This window comes from Eublepharis macularius, chromosome 10 (genome assembly GCF_028583425.1).
Source record: "Eublepharis macularius isolate TG4126 chromosome 10, MPM_Emac_v1.0, whole genome shotgun sequence".
Classification (NCBI taxonomy): domain Eukaryota; kingdom Metazoa; phylum Chordata; class Lepidosauria; order Squamata; family Eublepharidae; genus Eublepharis; species Eublepharis macularius.
Window position 1 is genome coordinate 34,544,338 of NC_072799.1, and position 16,034 is coordinate 34,560,371.

Consider the following 16,034-nt stretch of genomic DNA (forward strand, 5'->3'; position numbering starts at 1 on the left):
ATCCGGAAGCAGCAAATGTCTGGATACCACTGCAGGGAGGCAGCAGTTGTGGGTGCCTTGGCACCCCCAAACTCCTATTTCCAGGCACTGAAAACAGTCACACCTGACCTCTTAGACGGAAGGAAGGCACTTGTTTTTGTGAGACTTTCCAGTCTTCAGGTTCCTTAAGGTTGTACCCAGATGCAACTTGTGACTCCAGACACAGGCTTGAATAAAATATCTTTAATTTATTGATTACAAAGTTACAAAGAGTGTTGCTGAGCATAGAGCACTCTAATTCAGGCAATAGATACAAAAACAATTCTTTATGATGATAAAGAATGATGGTTAGAGAGGGAGCCAAGAATGATCTAGGAAGCCATCTTTTAGGACTGCCAACATCACCCTAAGAGCCAATCAGGGCTCACTCACTTAATTGGCATTGCTAGACATGTAAAATTGGGGAGTGAGATATGAACTGTAAGAGCCAGTCTCTCAAGGCTGAATCTCCAGGGTACTGGAACTGGTGTGCAGGTGTTTAGAATTAACAAATCAGCACATTTTTTAGCTAGGCTGGAACCAGGCCTGCAAGAACTTACAGCCTGAACCAAAGTTCAGTCACTCTTAACAAGTTTAGGGCTTGATTGGGCATTGTCAGGTCTTGTCAGGAAAATCCCCAAGCACTTCACTGCATCACTCTTGTGTATGAGTTAATGTTACTTTATTGATGAGATATACCAGTACCAAGCTGTTTGGACAGAAGCATTGGCAGAAGTGATGCAAGGTGGGCAAGTAATGTTAATTATAGGGGGAACGTTCCCACCCCTGGGAAGAGAAGACCGTGAGGGTTTTGGCGCAAAGTGTCCAGGAGAAGGAAGAGGAGGGAAAGAAAGGAGGGATGAACTCATCCTAGTTCTCACGGAGGACGAGACAGACCTGGCTGGGACTCCAAGGCCACATTTTCCAGCCGGCCGGGAAAGCGAAAGCAAAACACCTGCAAGATAAGCAGTTAACAGCCAAGCAGCGACTGTGTCCCCTTTGCACATTCTCAGAGGTCCAGAAACAAGACAATCATGGCAGATATACTGGGAGTATCTGACAGGCATCTTCCTTGCAGCCTCTATGTCCTGTTTGCCCTCCAAAGTAACTGGTTGGCTGCTAAGTGAAACAGGATGCTAAACAAGATGGGCCACTGGTCTGATCAAGCAGGCTTTTCCTATGTAATGTTCTTCGGGCTTAGTGAAGGGAAATGGAGCGGGAACTGAATTGCAGATGCAGCCAGCTGCACTTCATGTTGTTGAGGTGGTTAATGACATTTAAAGGATCCAGTTCAGAGTATTCAGATTTGGTGTAATTGCCTTGCTGGTCTTCACCTCTGTGAAGATTCTAGATCTATTAGAATTATGGCATATTAATGAAGTATGGTGTGTGTCAAGGACATCCTTATATCGTAGTACAAAAAAGGTTACAATATGCAGTCACATTTAAATAAGTGGATTTCAGATTCCTGAGGGAGGCTTACCTCAGTCTCTTATTACAGATTTGTTTTTAATGACCAAAGATTTCTGTTCTAGAAAGTCTTTACATTCTTAACTTAATTCGAAGTTTTAATCAGTGAGGTTTTGAGATGCTGTTTATTGTAAGCTGCTTTGAAATGGGTTATAATTTTAAAAATAAATCAGGATTTCTGTCTTTTTACTAAACAGAAAGGCAATACTGCACTACACATTGCATCTTTGGCTGGACAGACTGAAGTGGTCAAGGTTCTGGTTAAGGAAAAAGCCAATATTAATGCACAATCTCAGGTATGTTGACATTTTTATCCTCTTACAATGTTATATAAAGTGGACGAGGCCTCATTTTGGCAAACCAAGCCATGGATGAAACACTGAATTTACTTAGCCCTGTGGGACAAATTGGAAACTGGAAAACCGTTGCTGTATTACATATTTTTAAATCATGTTCATTGTAATCAGTCTCCAGAGTATGAAATTAAGACTTTTCTCCTGGCAGGTAGTACTTAACAATTCCCTAAAGAACTAAATACTGTGTTGCTCCGGAAGTTGGTTTTGAATCCTGGGAGGAGTTTTCATGCGCAGAAAGGGGTTCAATGGATTGTTATGGCCTTGAGGTACAATCTACTGAGAAATTCTCCTGTTCAAGTCAAGATTACAAGCTGTGAAAAAAATCATTCCAGTAGGGGCTATTCAGGGAACTTCCTTTGGACTGTGCTCTTGCTTTTTTATTTGTCAATGTGAAATATAGTCCAGGCTGCTCTGAATCAGAATTAAGTATTAATTTTTTAAAATAATTATTTTATTGGATAAATCATTCACAGTCACATACATTAAATATAAGAGTACATAGTATGAAATACATTCATTTAAGTAAACTTTACTAAGATAACTATATACAATAAGCCTGAATATTCTGTTTTATGATACATATGTTTCCCTTTTTGTTTTCATTATTCCAGGTTTTAATAGCTTTGACAGTGTGGTATTTACATATTTGTATTATTTTTATGAGTTAAGAACATGATATAGTTGGTGTTTGTAAATAGAGATGGGCATGGACCGAAATATGAACCAAAATTCATGACGAACCAGGCGAGTTCGTGGTTCATGAACCGGAGGTTCGTCAGAGCCCATTTCTGACGAACTGCCACAAACTTTTAGGCTGGTTCGTTTGATTCATTTTTTAGTTCATCACTGCAGACAGCCTGATGCTGATCAATCAGTTTCCTAGGCAATAGGAGATGTACTTTCTGCAGACCTTCTGCTGACCCGGAAGTGACCTTCTGTGTGGTGATTTGCTGGCCTGGAAGTGACATTTTCACAAACCAAAACAAACCAATTTGTGAACTGGGGCGGGTTCATGAAAATTCGTGGTTCGTGAAACGTAACAAACCACGAACTGCATGGTTCATTTTTTTCTGGTTCGTGCCCATTTCTATTTGTAAATCTTTTTTACTGTTCATTCAAAAAAGGGTATCCATTTGTCATGAAATTGCGTTGTTTTGTGGAATACATTGAATTGTTGAAGATTATCTGTTATCTTTTTGATAATAAAATGATCCCATATTTTTGAATATCATTGGCTTATTGAGGGGGGCATTTGCATTTTCGCAACTACCAGCAGGCTGGTTATGAGGTCACGCCTTATAGTTATGTTGTTTTGCCATAGATCTAGAAAAATTATTTGAGGCTTCCGAGGTATCTTGTAATTTGTTATTTTCTCAATGTGTTGTAATACATCCCTGCAAAATTTGTTAAGTATTGGACATTGCCACCATCAATGAGCATATGATCCAGTTTCTCCACATTTCCTCCAGCATAGAGATGAGTGGGATGATGAAATTGCAATAACTTTTTTGGAGTATAGTATCAATGTATTATGATTTTGTATGTTTGGAGCTTTGTGTTGATTATTTGTGAATTAAGTATTCTTGAAGACCAGATTTCTTTCCAATGGTCTTTTGCTAATGATAGGTTGCAGTCCTGTGGCCATTTGTTCTGGAGGTTTGTGGTTTTGGGTTTATTAGAGTAGATGATGATTTTACAGATTTTTGAGATGAAACCTTTTCTAGTTGGGTTTGGGTGATCTAAAATATTTTTAAACTCTGTTTTAGGCATGTGTTGTATTTCTTAGTCGGATTTCTGTTGCCATGTGTGATAGTTGAAGATATGTGAACCCAGGGATAGTTTTATTTACTTTCTTTTCTATTTTGTCTTTTGTTAATAGTCCTTTGTTTGTCGCTATGTCTATTAATTTAGTGATATTGAGTTGTCTCCAAAAATTACTGAATGCTTGATCTTTTCCAGGAGGAAATCAGTCTTGTGATAAAAATGTGGAGTACTATGAAATATTTGGAATTATTTTTGATCTATGCATGTCCCAAACCTTATTTCCATCAAAGATGTGTTTCTGTTCATTTGGGTTGGACGTGAGCTCCATTTGCACCACAATAGCTCTTGTATCAAGTAAGATGAATAGAATTTGCATATGATGCTATATCAGGATAATTAAGGCCTCCGTTGTTGGTCTTCTGTTGTAGTATCTGAAAGGACATTCTTGGGTTTTTGTAGTTTCAAAGGAAGTTGTTTAGTATAGCTTGCCACTGTTTCATTGTGTCAGGGGGTAATGAAATAGGAATAGCATGAAAAAGAAAAATTATTTTTGGAAGAATAAATGCTTTAATTAAATGATACCTGTCATACCATGTGTTTTGTTGTTTGTTCCGTTTGAGTATATCAGTTTTTATTTCTTTGATTTTTTGTGTGTGGTTATATTTGATAAGATGGTTCAAGTTAGGAGGAATATTAATTCCTAGATATGGTAGGTAGTAGTTTACCCATTGATAATGATATTTTAAGCGTATTTTTTCTTTGGTTAGTTGTGAAATATTGATGAGAAGTATTGTTGATTTGGAGGGGTTGATTGCTAACCTGGATATTTGAGCAAATAGATCCAGTATTTCCTGCAATTGTGGTAAAGATTCTTTTGGCCTAGTAATGTATAGTAGCATATCATTAGCGAACATACTAAGTTTATGGATTCTTGATGCAATTTTTATGCCATGGATTTGACTGTTATTGTGAATTTCAGCTTCTAAAGAAGAATTAAGTATTAATGAACAATGGCTATTCATATGCCATGACTGCAAAGCAATATCTGGGATAGTGCTCTTTTATTTTTTAGGTAAGGAGAAACACTACATTATCTCAGGCATCAGTCTTTGATCTATTTTGGTGGTTGCTGATTCACACCAACAAACAGAAAAGTCTTCAGAATATTTAGTCTGTGTGTGGCATCCCTAGAGTTCATGACACTATAGGCCCTCCAGCTATTTGCAAATGTCCAAGTTTGCACACACATAACTGCAACCCCTACCATTTATATGATATTATTATTATAAATGTAAGCTAGTGACAGGACAAGTAATGTTCCCAAAACCAAAGGAATTCTGTAAAAATGTTGTCACTGAGCGCAAGTGGCTGGTATATATCTTCTTGTTACATTGTAAAAGGAGACTGCATGCTGTGGTGGAACTAAACTTACTCATTGCCCCAGGTTCATGGCTCTCTGAAAGTTTAAAGTTGCAAACCTGTTAACTTTTACTAAGTGGTAAATCCCACAGAAATCAATGGCACTTACTTTTGATTAAATCTGTTTATGTTTGCCCTGTAAATAGCATAGGTAGTGTTTTTTAAAATAGCTGGAATTTAGAAAAATCACTTTTTGAAAACAGGATTGACTGACATGTATAACTCAGCCTAGTTTTCACAAGACTAAAGTTGGAAGTTATTTAGCTATATATCCCATATTAACCCCAGATTAGTCAATTGTATTACATAATATTTAAAAAAGTTTATTGAACTGAAGGTTTATGACACCCATTTAGACAAAGATATTGGGATAAACCAAAAGGGGAACAAAGTGTAAAACAGAACAGTTTGAATGCAACATCCATTCAACTTTCCCTAGCTATTTCAGATCTCACCAAAGATATGCTCTGATTCTCCCCTGTCAGCTAGTTGTTAGTGAAAAGCAAATCATGAAGGAGGCACTGAAGGATCAGAGATTGGGTTTAGGTGCCCTCAGTAAACCTATTTCAAAGTGTCATCTTAAAATTGGCAGTTTAGCTACTTCCCATGTCCTTTGCTGTACCCAAAGCTTAACTCCATACCAAATGCTTTATCTTATATGTTACTGAATATGTTAGTGTCACAGATATATATTATGAAGAGAGAATGTATGTGTATAGGATTTATTTTTATAACTGGAGGGGTTGGACTTTAAATCTTTTTCATGCATGCTTTGTGCTCGAAGGTTTTCTCCCTAATCCTAAACGTGCAGGAGATAATGGTAGTTATTCAGCAAGGATGATGAATGCCCTTATTTGCACATAACTTTGCTTCATAACTGAGCCCCAGGCAATGAGTTTAGGTTCTGGGAGTAGGTTTGAAAATGGAGAAAAGTGCCATCAAGTCATAGCTGACTTATGGCAACCCCTGCTGTGGTTTTCAAGGCAAGAGACTAACAGAGGTGATTTGCCATTGCCTGCCTCTGCATAGCAACCCTGGTCTTGCTTGGAGGTCTCCCGTCCAATTACTAATCAAGGCCAACTACGCTTAGCTTCTGAGATCCAGGCCATTTCCATATGTACCGGCATACTGCTAACCTCTCACAGCAAGGGCGTCTTCCTGGCGCGATTTCTGACGCCCTCGTGGCAAGAGGTTAGCACTATGCCAGTACATGTGGAAACGGCCCTAATGAGATCCAGCTTGCCTAGACTATACAGGACAGAGCTGGGAGTAGGTTAGATGAACTCAAACCTTACTTCTTCGTTTTAAGTTGTAAAGATTTGCAAGGAGTTCTGTGCATGTTGCTTTTTCCTTGCTGGTCTTCTTATCTGAAATTTTGGGCATATCCAAAAGACCATGGCTGTTTCCACATGGCCAAAGCCTCCAGAAGATTGCGCGAAACTCATGGAATGAAAAATCTTGCTAGCGTGATTTCCTGGCACGATCCCATTTAATGGCGTGATTTCTGATGTCATCGCGCCATTAAAGGGGATCATGCTGGGAAATCTCACTAGGAAGATTCTTCGTTCTGTGAGTTTCACGTGATCTTATGGGTGCGTGTGAAAAAGGCCCATGTTAGCAAACAGTGACCAAATTGTTTTATTTTCTACCTCTGTCCTCCATTTAATTGACTGTTGAGGAACTCTTTAGCTGTGTTCCTTTAGCAAAAGAAATTAGCAAATTGTTTTTCACTTTTCCTAGTTTTTAAAAAGTGGCCATGCTATTTTCATCATATAATTGTGTTTGTTGTGTATGCCAATAGTTTAATACAACAATACCAATATAAAAATGAAACCATATGACTTTGTCATACTTTTAAGAAGAATCGCAGCACCTGTTTCAATGAAAAATGCCTAAAATAAAATACAATCAGGGCTTTTTGTCAGGGAGAATGCGGTGGAACGGAGTTCCGGAACCCCTTGAAAATACTTGGTAATAGTGCTTGAAAATAATATTATTTCAAAGAATCCCGTGTATTTCTTCCTCATTTCCCTCTTGAGAGTTCCACCACTTCTTTGTCCAGAAAAAAAAACCCTGAATACAATCTTCACAGAGAGTACATGATTGTTTCATTTTTAAAAAACGTTTATTGTAGCACTGAATGTTCCAGTGACTATCTGTGGTCATGCTAACAGATGTTTGGTCCTTAAATTCTTATCCAAACAGAATTGACTCAGAGAATAAAGACAGCCAGGGACAAATTTTAATGAGAGGCATTCTGTCATATTATTATAGCCTGCCCTCAGAAATCTTATGCATATGCAAACTATGAAATGTTCACAAAAACTTGAACTGACATCAGTATAGCTAGATGTGGGATGCGTTCCAAACTAAGTGTAGTAGCAACTATGTCAGACAAAGGTCAGGGAGACCCAGGTGTGAATCTTCAATCAGTCATGGAAGCTTGCTGGGTGACCTTGGTACAGTCACTCTCTCTCAGACTAACCCATCTCACAGGGTCATTGTGAGGATAAAATGGAGCAGAGGAGAACGTTTTAAACAGCTGTGGGTCCCATTGGTGAGAAAGGCAGGGAATAAATAAATAAGTAAATAAATAAATAATTCTTACTAAACTCTCTCCCTTCTGTTAATTATTTAATCTATGAATTGGTATTCATGTTTGGACTCTTGTTATTGTTGTGTTATTATTGTTAAAAGTTTAGAAATAAAAAGATATTTTAAAAAAACTCTCTCCATCTTCTAGTGTATTCAAAGTACATAAAATCAAGAATTAATTTCTGTTCCACTCACCAGAAAGTGAAATGTTTAATTGCTGGTAGATACAGAGGTATAAATGTAAAGCTAGCAGTTCCCATTAGATGTGGCAAAATTGCATCAGATATAATAGTAAAATAAGCTATAATGATGATTAAGACAAAGCACTGAAGACCACAGACATCTTTTTTAAAAAAAATTGGTTTTATAGAATATACATAACACAATAAACATAAAAAATACAAGACCACAGACATCTTTAATGTATCACCAGTGTCATCTTCTAAGCACAAAATCATGATCTTATTTTTTTTTCTTATGGAGTCCAGGGACAAAAGAAATTAGATGCACTTTCAGACGTGGCCTGTTGACCCCTTTTTCTTCAGTCTTTATTCCTGTTCAGTAATGCACACTGATCAGCTCTTCTGCAGGTAGTGTGCAATTTTGCCATAACACCGGCTATTTCCACATGCTCTTAAAGGGACAGCCCACTCACTGAATGCTGGCAGCTTTTCCTCAGTGATCCAGATGTCTGTTTGCTAAATGATTGCAGGCTGTTTGGCTTCCATTTTTTTGGCACCTTTTTTGGGAATGAACTTTCGGCAGTCCCAGAAAAGGCATCAAAAAAATGGAAGCCAAATGGAGAGATCTCCAGGGTTCCATTTGTATGCTGTCCCATTAAGGGCGTGTGGAAACAGCCACTGTCGTACACAATGACATTGCATGTGTTCAGTGTTGATTGGTTTTCTTCCTTGGTATTTTTATATTTGGCACTTCTTTCACATGTGAGAAAACTTACGTAATACTTTTAATAGTATTTGTGCTATAACACCACCAAATCAACTGAGACAAGTTTTTAAGCAGCATATGCTCTTGTAGTTGTGCTGCAGGATTGTGAGTGGTGAATCTAATGAAACCATGCTGATACCAATGCTTCCTTTCCCCACATTGCACAAGAGACCATTTTTTTCACATCAAGATATTCCAGGATGGTCAGTTTTATTTATTTATTTATTTATTTATTTATTTATTTATTTATTTATTTATTTATTTATTTATTTATTTATTTATTTATTTATTTTATTCGATTTATACCCCGCCCTCCCAACAAATGGGCTCAGGGCGGCTGAGCCCATTTTGAAGTAGATGTTGATGTTTCTAATCTTGCCAGTGAGCCAGTTCGCTGTTTTATAACCAGTGCTCCGTCCTTTAGAGCACCATTCTTGTTCTTGTACATTGTATGATACTTTGGGAATTGCTTCAGTAATAATAGAAGCACACTGTTTTCATTATCCAAACAATCCAGTCTTTGTGTTCCCTTTGGCAAACATGGTATTCTGTGAAATTTTCGGCATGCATCATGCAACTTTCATATATAATACAAGGAGCCAATCTGTTTCTTGTTGATGCAGTACACAAAGATCCCATCTCATCAGTGGCAGTGGAATTGATAGGCTCAACAATACCAGGTGTTCCTGGAGGCATATCTGCCTTTGACCCACTTCAATCCAGTTTCAGGCCTGGGTTTGAAACTGAGATGGCTTTAGTTGCACTGGTGGACAACCTTTGTTTAAAGGTGAACAGAGAAAAGTCATCTCTGCTAATATTGAATCTATCAGCAGCCTTTGTCCATATTCCAAACAATGGACAAGAATGGGCTGATAAACTGAGGGATCTGGAGTCCTATGAGGAAAGGCTGAAGGAGCTCGGAATAATTAGCCTGGAGAGGAGACAACTGAGAGGTGATATGATAACCATCTTCAAGTACTTGAAGAACTGTCATATAGAGGATGGCACAGAGTTGTTTTCTGCTGCCCTAGAAGGTCAGACCTGAACCAACAGCTTGAAATTAAATCAAAAGAGTTTTCGGCTAAACATTAGGAAGAACTTCCTGACAGAGCAGTCCCTCAGTGGAACAGGCTTCCTCAGGAAGTGGTGAGCTCTCTTTCTTTGGAGGTTTTAAAGCAGAGGCTAGATAGCCATCTGACAGCAATGCTGATTCTGTGAACCTGGGCAAATCATGAGGGGGAGGGCAGAATGGGTTATATCAGTGCTTAGTTCTTGTGGCCTTCTTACATGCCCAGGGTAATGCCGATCGCCACCTTGGGGCCAGGTAGCAATTTTCCCCAGGCCAGCTTGGCTAGGGATCCTGGAGGTGTTTTGCCATCTGGTCTTGGAGCATGGGTCACTGGGGCAGTCAAGGGGGGGGCGTAGTTGTGAATTTCCTGCATCGGGCAGGTGATTGGACCTAGATGACCCTAGAAGTCTCTTCCAACCCTATGATTCTATGATTCTGTGAAACAAGAGGACTTATTAGTTGCCAGATTGTTGGGTTTTTTTTGGTTCCCCCATCTTACTATAAATACCACATTTTACCATGTGGGAGTCATATATCCTGCCAATCCATTCCCATATCTTGAGATCATTGGCAGCAACCTTTGACAACAAAGCACTGAGATATCCCAGGGCATGCACAAAAAGCTTTTTCATGACATGTAGGAGTTTTTTAGAGTCCTGATCATATGCTTTATCAACCAAGTGAAATGACGCCTTTGTTGTTTGATAACTCCATACAACATTTGAGATATCAGTCTGTAATTTGGGACATGCTGCCTGACATTTCAGTACCAACTGGGCTCCCACTCCTGTTTGTAAAGTGAAAAATAGAAAGAAGTGCAGGATATGTTTTAAAGACTGAGATATAGGAATCAAACTGTATGCAAACATTTAGGACATTATTCTCTGACAGACAGTTCTGAGCTAAACTGACAAATGGTCTGATTCAGTATAAGGGTGTTTCTACCTCCTTTTCAAAGCCATCTGGAAAGAAATATAATTGGTGTTCTGATTCAGAATGCCATTCTGCTTCAAGTTTGAAACAGATTTGATTTTCACATTTTCAAGAGATCGAGGAATATGGAAAACACACTAAACATTATAGCTTCCTTGAGCATTGAGTTGTCAGAATGAAATTTGGTATGTACATTCAAGACATAATTCTTTGCTTGAAGTTCAAACTGCTACTCAGTTCCCACACCTGCTTCTAAAATAGATTGTAACACAATATCAGAAGCAATGCCTCTCAAGATTGAATAACTCAATTGAAAGTAAATATTCAGCTAAATGCTGTCAAATAACCTGGCTGTTAAATTAAAGTGATAGATATTGACTAGGAGCCTTACAACCACCACTGCATACAGTTCTGCCTCCTGTTTCCTGTTGCACCCTGTGCCTCCTCGCAAAAGCTTGTTCTTGAAGGACAAGTGGTCCTCTGGATTGATGTGTAATGATAGACTGCAGCTGGTTAAGGTAGATACTTTCCTCTCTATTTCACCAATGGAAACTTGTACTAGAGCTTCACAACCTTAAACAAGAGTTACAGTAGGATCAAAACCATGATTATCCATATTCTGATTCTCCAGTTCACTGGATATGCTGTACTGTTGCCTTTGAAGATGGAGGGCAGGCAAAGAAGGTAAACAAAGTAATGGAATCTACTGATTGTTTGCTGAAGTCATGAGACTATGCAGTTTTGTGTGTTCTCATTCATTATGGTGGATCTACTCTAAAGGAAGAGTGCTTCTGAAATTGTTATGGAAAGTTAAGTTGGCAAAAAGAAAAATGCAACAAAGTTGTTGACTGGCAGTGGTTCCAAGAAAGATATTGCCTCAGTCTTAAAACAACTGCACTAGCTGCTCATTTCTTTCTGGGCCCAATTCAAAGTGCTGGCTATAACCTTTCAAGCTCCAAATGGTCTGAGTCTGGAGAACATGAAGGATTGTTTGCTCCCAGCAGTGAAGATCTTTCACAGAGGCCCTGTTCAGACAAAGTTAGAGACAAGGCCTTCAGTCAAATTGTGGAATACTCGCATCATTATTCCACTGTGCGGCAGACTATATAACATTCAAAAGGAAATAAAAAAATTATTTAAGAGGCAGGGATTGAGTAAGTGTAGTCAGGGAGTGACAGTGTTGAGGTAATATTTTGTCGGTAATACAGAATACACTTTAAGTGACAGGCAAAATAGTTTCCTTGAAGCTTAGAGCCAAACTACACAAGACAAATTACACGTGTATGACACGTGAATGCACTTACACTAGTTTCCCTGTTGCTTTCCTGTTCACTCTCACACCACAGCCACACTGCACTCAGTCCTGTACTTGGATTGGCACGTGTTTCTTGCCATTCCTCCCAGATGAGATATGGCATCCCATGACACACCTTCTTTTCACGGATGCTCAAATCTTCCTCTGCAGCTTTTCTGAAAGGGAGACTTTTTTTATTTAATTGGACATATTGGGGAAAAAAACCATTGGGTTCCCCCCCGCCAGGAAATGGGGGTTCCACATCTCTGCTTAGATCTTGCAGCTCGGCCCGCCAGGGGGTGGGCAATCCCCACTTTGGAAGCCACAGCAGCATTTCTTGCTGTCAGCCAGAATCAGCTCTTTCCTGCCTGTTTGTCCCCAGCCACCTCAGATCTCCATTATTATCTATGGGGGAAGCTGGGGGGTATCCAGGGAGATGGAGGTGGCATTTTGCCAAATGAACCTACACAATTTTCAGGGGACTTACTACTAACCGTCCTTTAAAGATCTTCCAAGTTTCAGGGAGATTGGACCTTGGGGAGCCATTTTTGGACTCCCCAAAGTAGGTGCCATTTTTTACTATTGTGGAGCCACCCCATTTTTTACTATTGTGGAGAGAAAATGACAGCAACTGGGGAAACCCATCAATCATGCCTTTCCCAGGGTTCAATCTCCCTGAAACTTGGGGAGTCTTTAGAGGACAATGAGGAGTAGGTCTCTTGCAAATTTGGTGGATTTTGGACCTTGAGGAGGTTATTTTAGAGCCCCTCCCCAAGTAGGTGCCATCAGCCACCCCCTATTTTACTTTTGTGGAGAGAAAATGACAGCAACTAGGGAAACCCATCGATCATGCCTTTCCCAGGGTTCAGTCTCCCTGAAACTTGGGGAATCTTTAGAGGACAGTGAGTAGGTCTCCTGCAAATTTGGTAGATTTTGCTTGCAAAATGCCACCCCAAACTCTGAGATAGCTTCTCTAGTTTTCCCCATGGAGAATAATGGAGATTGGAGGTGGCTGGGGGCACCTTCTTTCAGGGCCCATAAAGTCCCCCACCCCGAAGTCCAATCTTCATGAAACATGGGGAATTTTTAGAGAAGTAGGTCCCAAGCCCTGAAGCTCGGAAAGCCCTGAAACACATTTCCCATTGGAAATAATGGCCAAATTTTACCTAATTTGCTCTTTATTGCTGAGCCAAACCGGAGAACAAGTACCCCCCGCCCCATTCTTTTCAGATTCATGTATCAGGCATGTTTCTGAACTTTTGCTCATATGCTCAAATAATGTTGCCACCATCTTTCTTCCCACCTCCTCCTTATCCTGACCAAATACGCTGCATGGAGAGGAGGAGGAGGAAGTTACGGGAGGCAGAGTGTGCAGGAAGGAGGAGTATGAGGCATCGTTGTCAACTAGAAAATGGGAGAATTTAAAACATGCCATAGTAAAAGCAAAATAGTTTGGACATAAGCCAGATCAAAGGGCAAAAAGAGAGAAGTGGAAGCCGCCCAAAATCAATGCTCTGCAATGACAACTCACTGATTATGACTATGGATACTCGTAACCGTGACTACACCAGTTCCCTGACGCATGAACTAGAGCTAGAGGACACGTGTTCACCCTGGGTAAAATGGACATGGGCAGGTAGCAGACATGATTCTAGATACTCACACAGCCTCGTGTAACTCGTCTTGTGAGGTTTGGCTCTTAGTTTCTTATTTTCTTAGTTTTTAGCAGTAAGAGGTATTTTACTTAATACTTAAGTTACAGCAACAATGTTTCTTCACAGAGTTTCCTATGACAGCTCAGGTTTCCTGAAATTAGTTTACAACTGTTTTCCCTTCACAGGAGATGTGGGAGTTCTCATCAGAGCCAAACTCCCTTTAGAATCTGGGCAGGAATTAATCTTCTAAGAAGATATAACCCTTCTTCTTTTGGCTTGAAAGGGAGTCTAACCTACTATCCAATCACTCTTGCCAAAACAGAGTCCCAGTTCTATGGTGTCTGTGCCAAGCAGGCTTCATCTTCTGCTGACTCTTATACTAAGAAACAATTCTTATTCAGGGTAGAATACTAAATAGAATTCTTCTTCAGGGTAGTGATGTTACAGTTAAGGCAGAAATTTCCTTATCCGTCACTCCAAAGGGGAACCTGTTTGACCTTCTTTGTCAGACTCATTCACAAACTCTCTCTGAACAATTCTGTCAATAACCATCAGCCTGAAGGCTGGTTCTCACTGGCCAATCAGAGAGGAGGGAACAACCTGTCACTCAGCTCTCTATTTCCCTCCCAGCTCTCTGCTTGCCTAGCACCTTACTTCTATGCTTGTAGGTGAAAACATATCTTTAATCCAGGCCTTTAATTCAATTGTTTATTATGTTATTATGTTTGAGAGTGTTCACCCTCTCTCTTCTCCTTCTCCTATGATCCTGAACATTGTGATCATTTTTTATCCTGCTGGACTACTAATGCAAATTAATTTTTAATTAATGTTGTATTGGTTGCAAAATTGATGTTTTAATTGTATTGCAAACTACATATGTTGTATGTTGCATACTATGAAGCTATGGTTGAAATGTGGGTTAGAAATCTGTTATATAAGAATTTAAATGCTTTAAATAAGGAGGATTCTCATTTCTCATTTTCTGTTTGTTTTATTAACTGAGGTGTTTTCCACTTACAAAATGATGTTTGATATAGTTCTGTAAGTAGATGAATAGCTCTCTCCAGCAACATCAGGAACTTCCAGTTTGTAGCATTTTGGGGATCAGAAGCCTATCATTATAATCAAGAAGAAGGAAATTGATTGGCACACTATCTAGGTAACATTGGTGTGAGCTGTGTAATGGCCCATCTTTTCTAAGTGGTATGTTACGTACAATGCACACACTACAAGGAAAACTGGCAGAAAGAAATGCATTTAAAAGTCAGATCAAAAGGTCACCTAGCAATTTCTTTAGGGTCCCCTGAAAGAACGTATTAAGCTAATCCCTCAAAATTATTTATTTTCCATCCTTTGCTCTTGTCCTGACAGTTGAGGCATGCCTGCCTATTTCCACTTGCTAGATTTAATTCTATCCTCAATTCCATCTTTCTTGATACCAAGGCAGCTTTATAGAAGAACTAGGGGGGGGGGGACTTTAGTCAGCTGTTACTAGTAAAACCATCAAGACTATGTCTGCAGGCCAGATTCTTTAGGATATCTGTCACCAACACTATTTGTTTTTGTTTTTAATTAGTATGTTACAAGAAATCTTCCTTCTTCCAAGGAGATTCTAATGGACTCACCTGTTTTGTGAACCAAAGGGGATTTTTGACATAATTAAAACACATTCCAGTGCATAGTATCTTGGCCACTGACCATTTTTAAAAAAATGCATGCACAGGTCTTAAAATATACTGATGCAATTCATATCATACAAAACCTTGTGTGGCTGGAAGCTGGTATTAGTATGGTTCATATGGCTGGGGACCAATATACCCTAAGGACCACCTATTCCTATGTAAGCCTACCTGATCACATTGGTCAGAGTCCTTGCTCTGGTTGCCCTTGCCACCTGAGGTTAGATGATCAGCGCCTTGAGAAAGGGCCTTCTCAGTCATCATGTCCAAACTCCAGAAGTTTGAGACCCTAAATTGAATGGAAAGGTGACATATGGATGTTCTTAAATAAATTAAATTTGGCAGCAAAAAGGGCCTAGCAAGCATTTGTGCCTACCTTTTCTCATAACTATCAAAGTCATTTACTTATCTTAAAATGTTTACTTATTTATGATATTTATATCTCATCTGTGAAACTCTAGGCTGCATACCTAAAGTTCTAAGTATGTCTCCTATTTAGCTACCAGTCAGACCTGCTTAGGGCCAGCAAGTTTTCTGTATAACATGCTATGACGTTCTCTTGTCCTTAAACCACAGAAATGGTTCCAGAGGCATTTTTAAAATTCCAAAAAAATCTAAATAGTTTATTTACATTAGCAGGGAAAGGTCAGGTGAAGTCAGGGGTTGAAAATTTCTCGCGTAAAATTCAGAACATGCACAGGCTTCCATTCTGCTGCTATTCACTGTTACTTAAGGCTTCTGTTTTGAGACTTTGGTTCCCCTGTTTTTCTCCCAAGCACTCTAACATACTTTACTAGCTTGATACCCATGCTTCACTACAGTATTTAACTACTT

At 39.3% G+C, this 16,034-nt stretch overlaps 1 protein-coding gene across 1 annotated transcript in view; it reads left to right on the forward strand.

Moving 5' to 3' along the window:
• ANK2 (ankyrin 2) overlaps nucleotides 1–16,034 on the forward strand; it is a 395,088-nt gene that overhangs the window by 242,013 nt on the left and 137,041 nt on the right. The window contains exon 4 of the mRNA XM_054989621.1: nucleotides 1,686–1,784. Within this exon, the coding sequence (XP_054845596.1) occupies nucleotides 1,686–1,784 (99 nt within the window). The remainder of the gene's footprint in view (nucleotides 1–1,685; nucleotides 1,785–16,034) is intronic.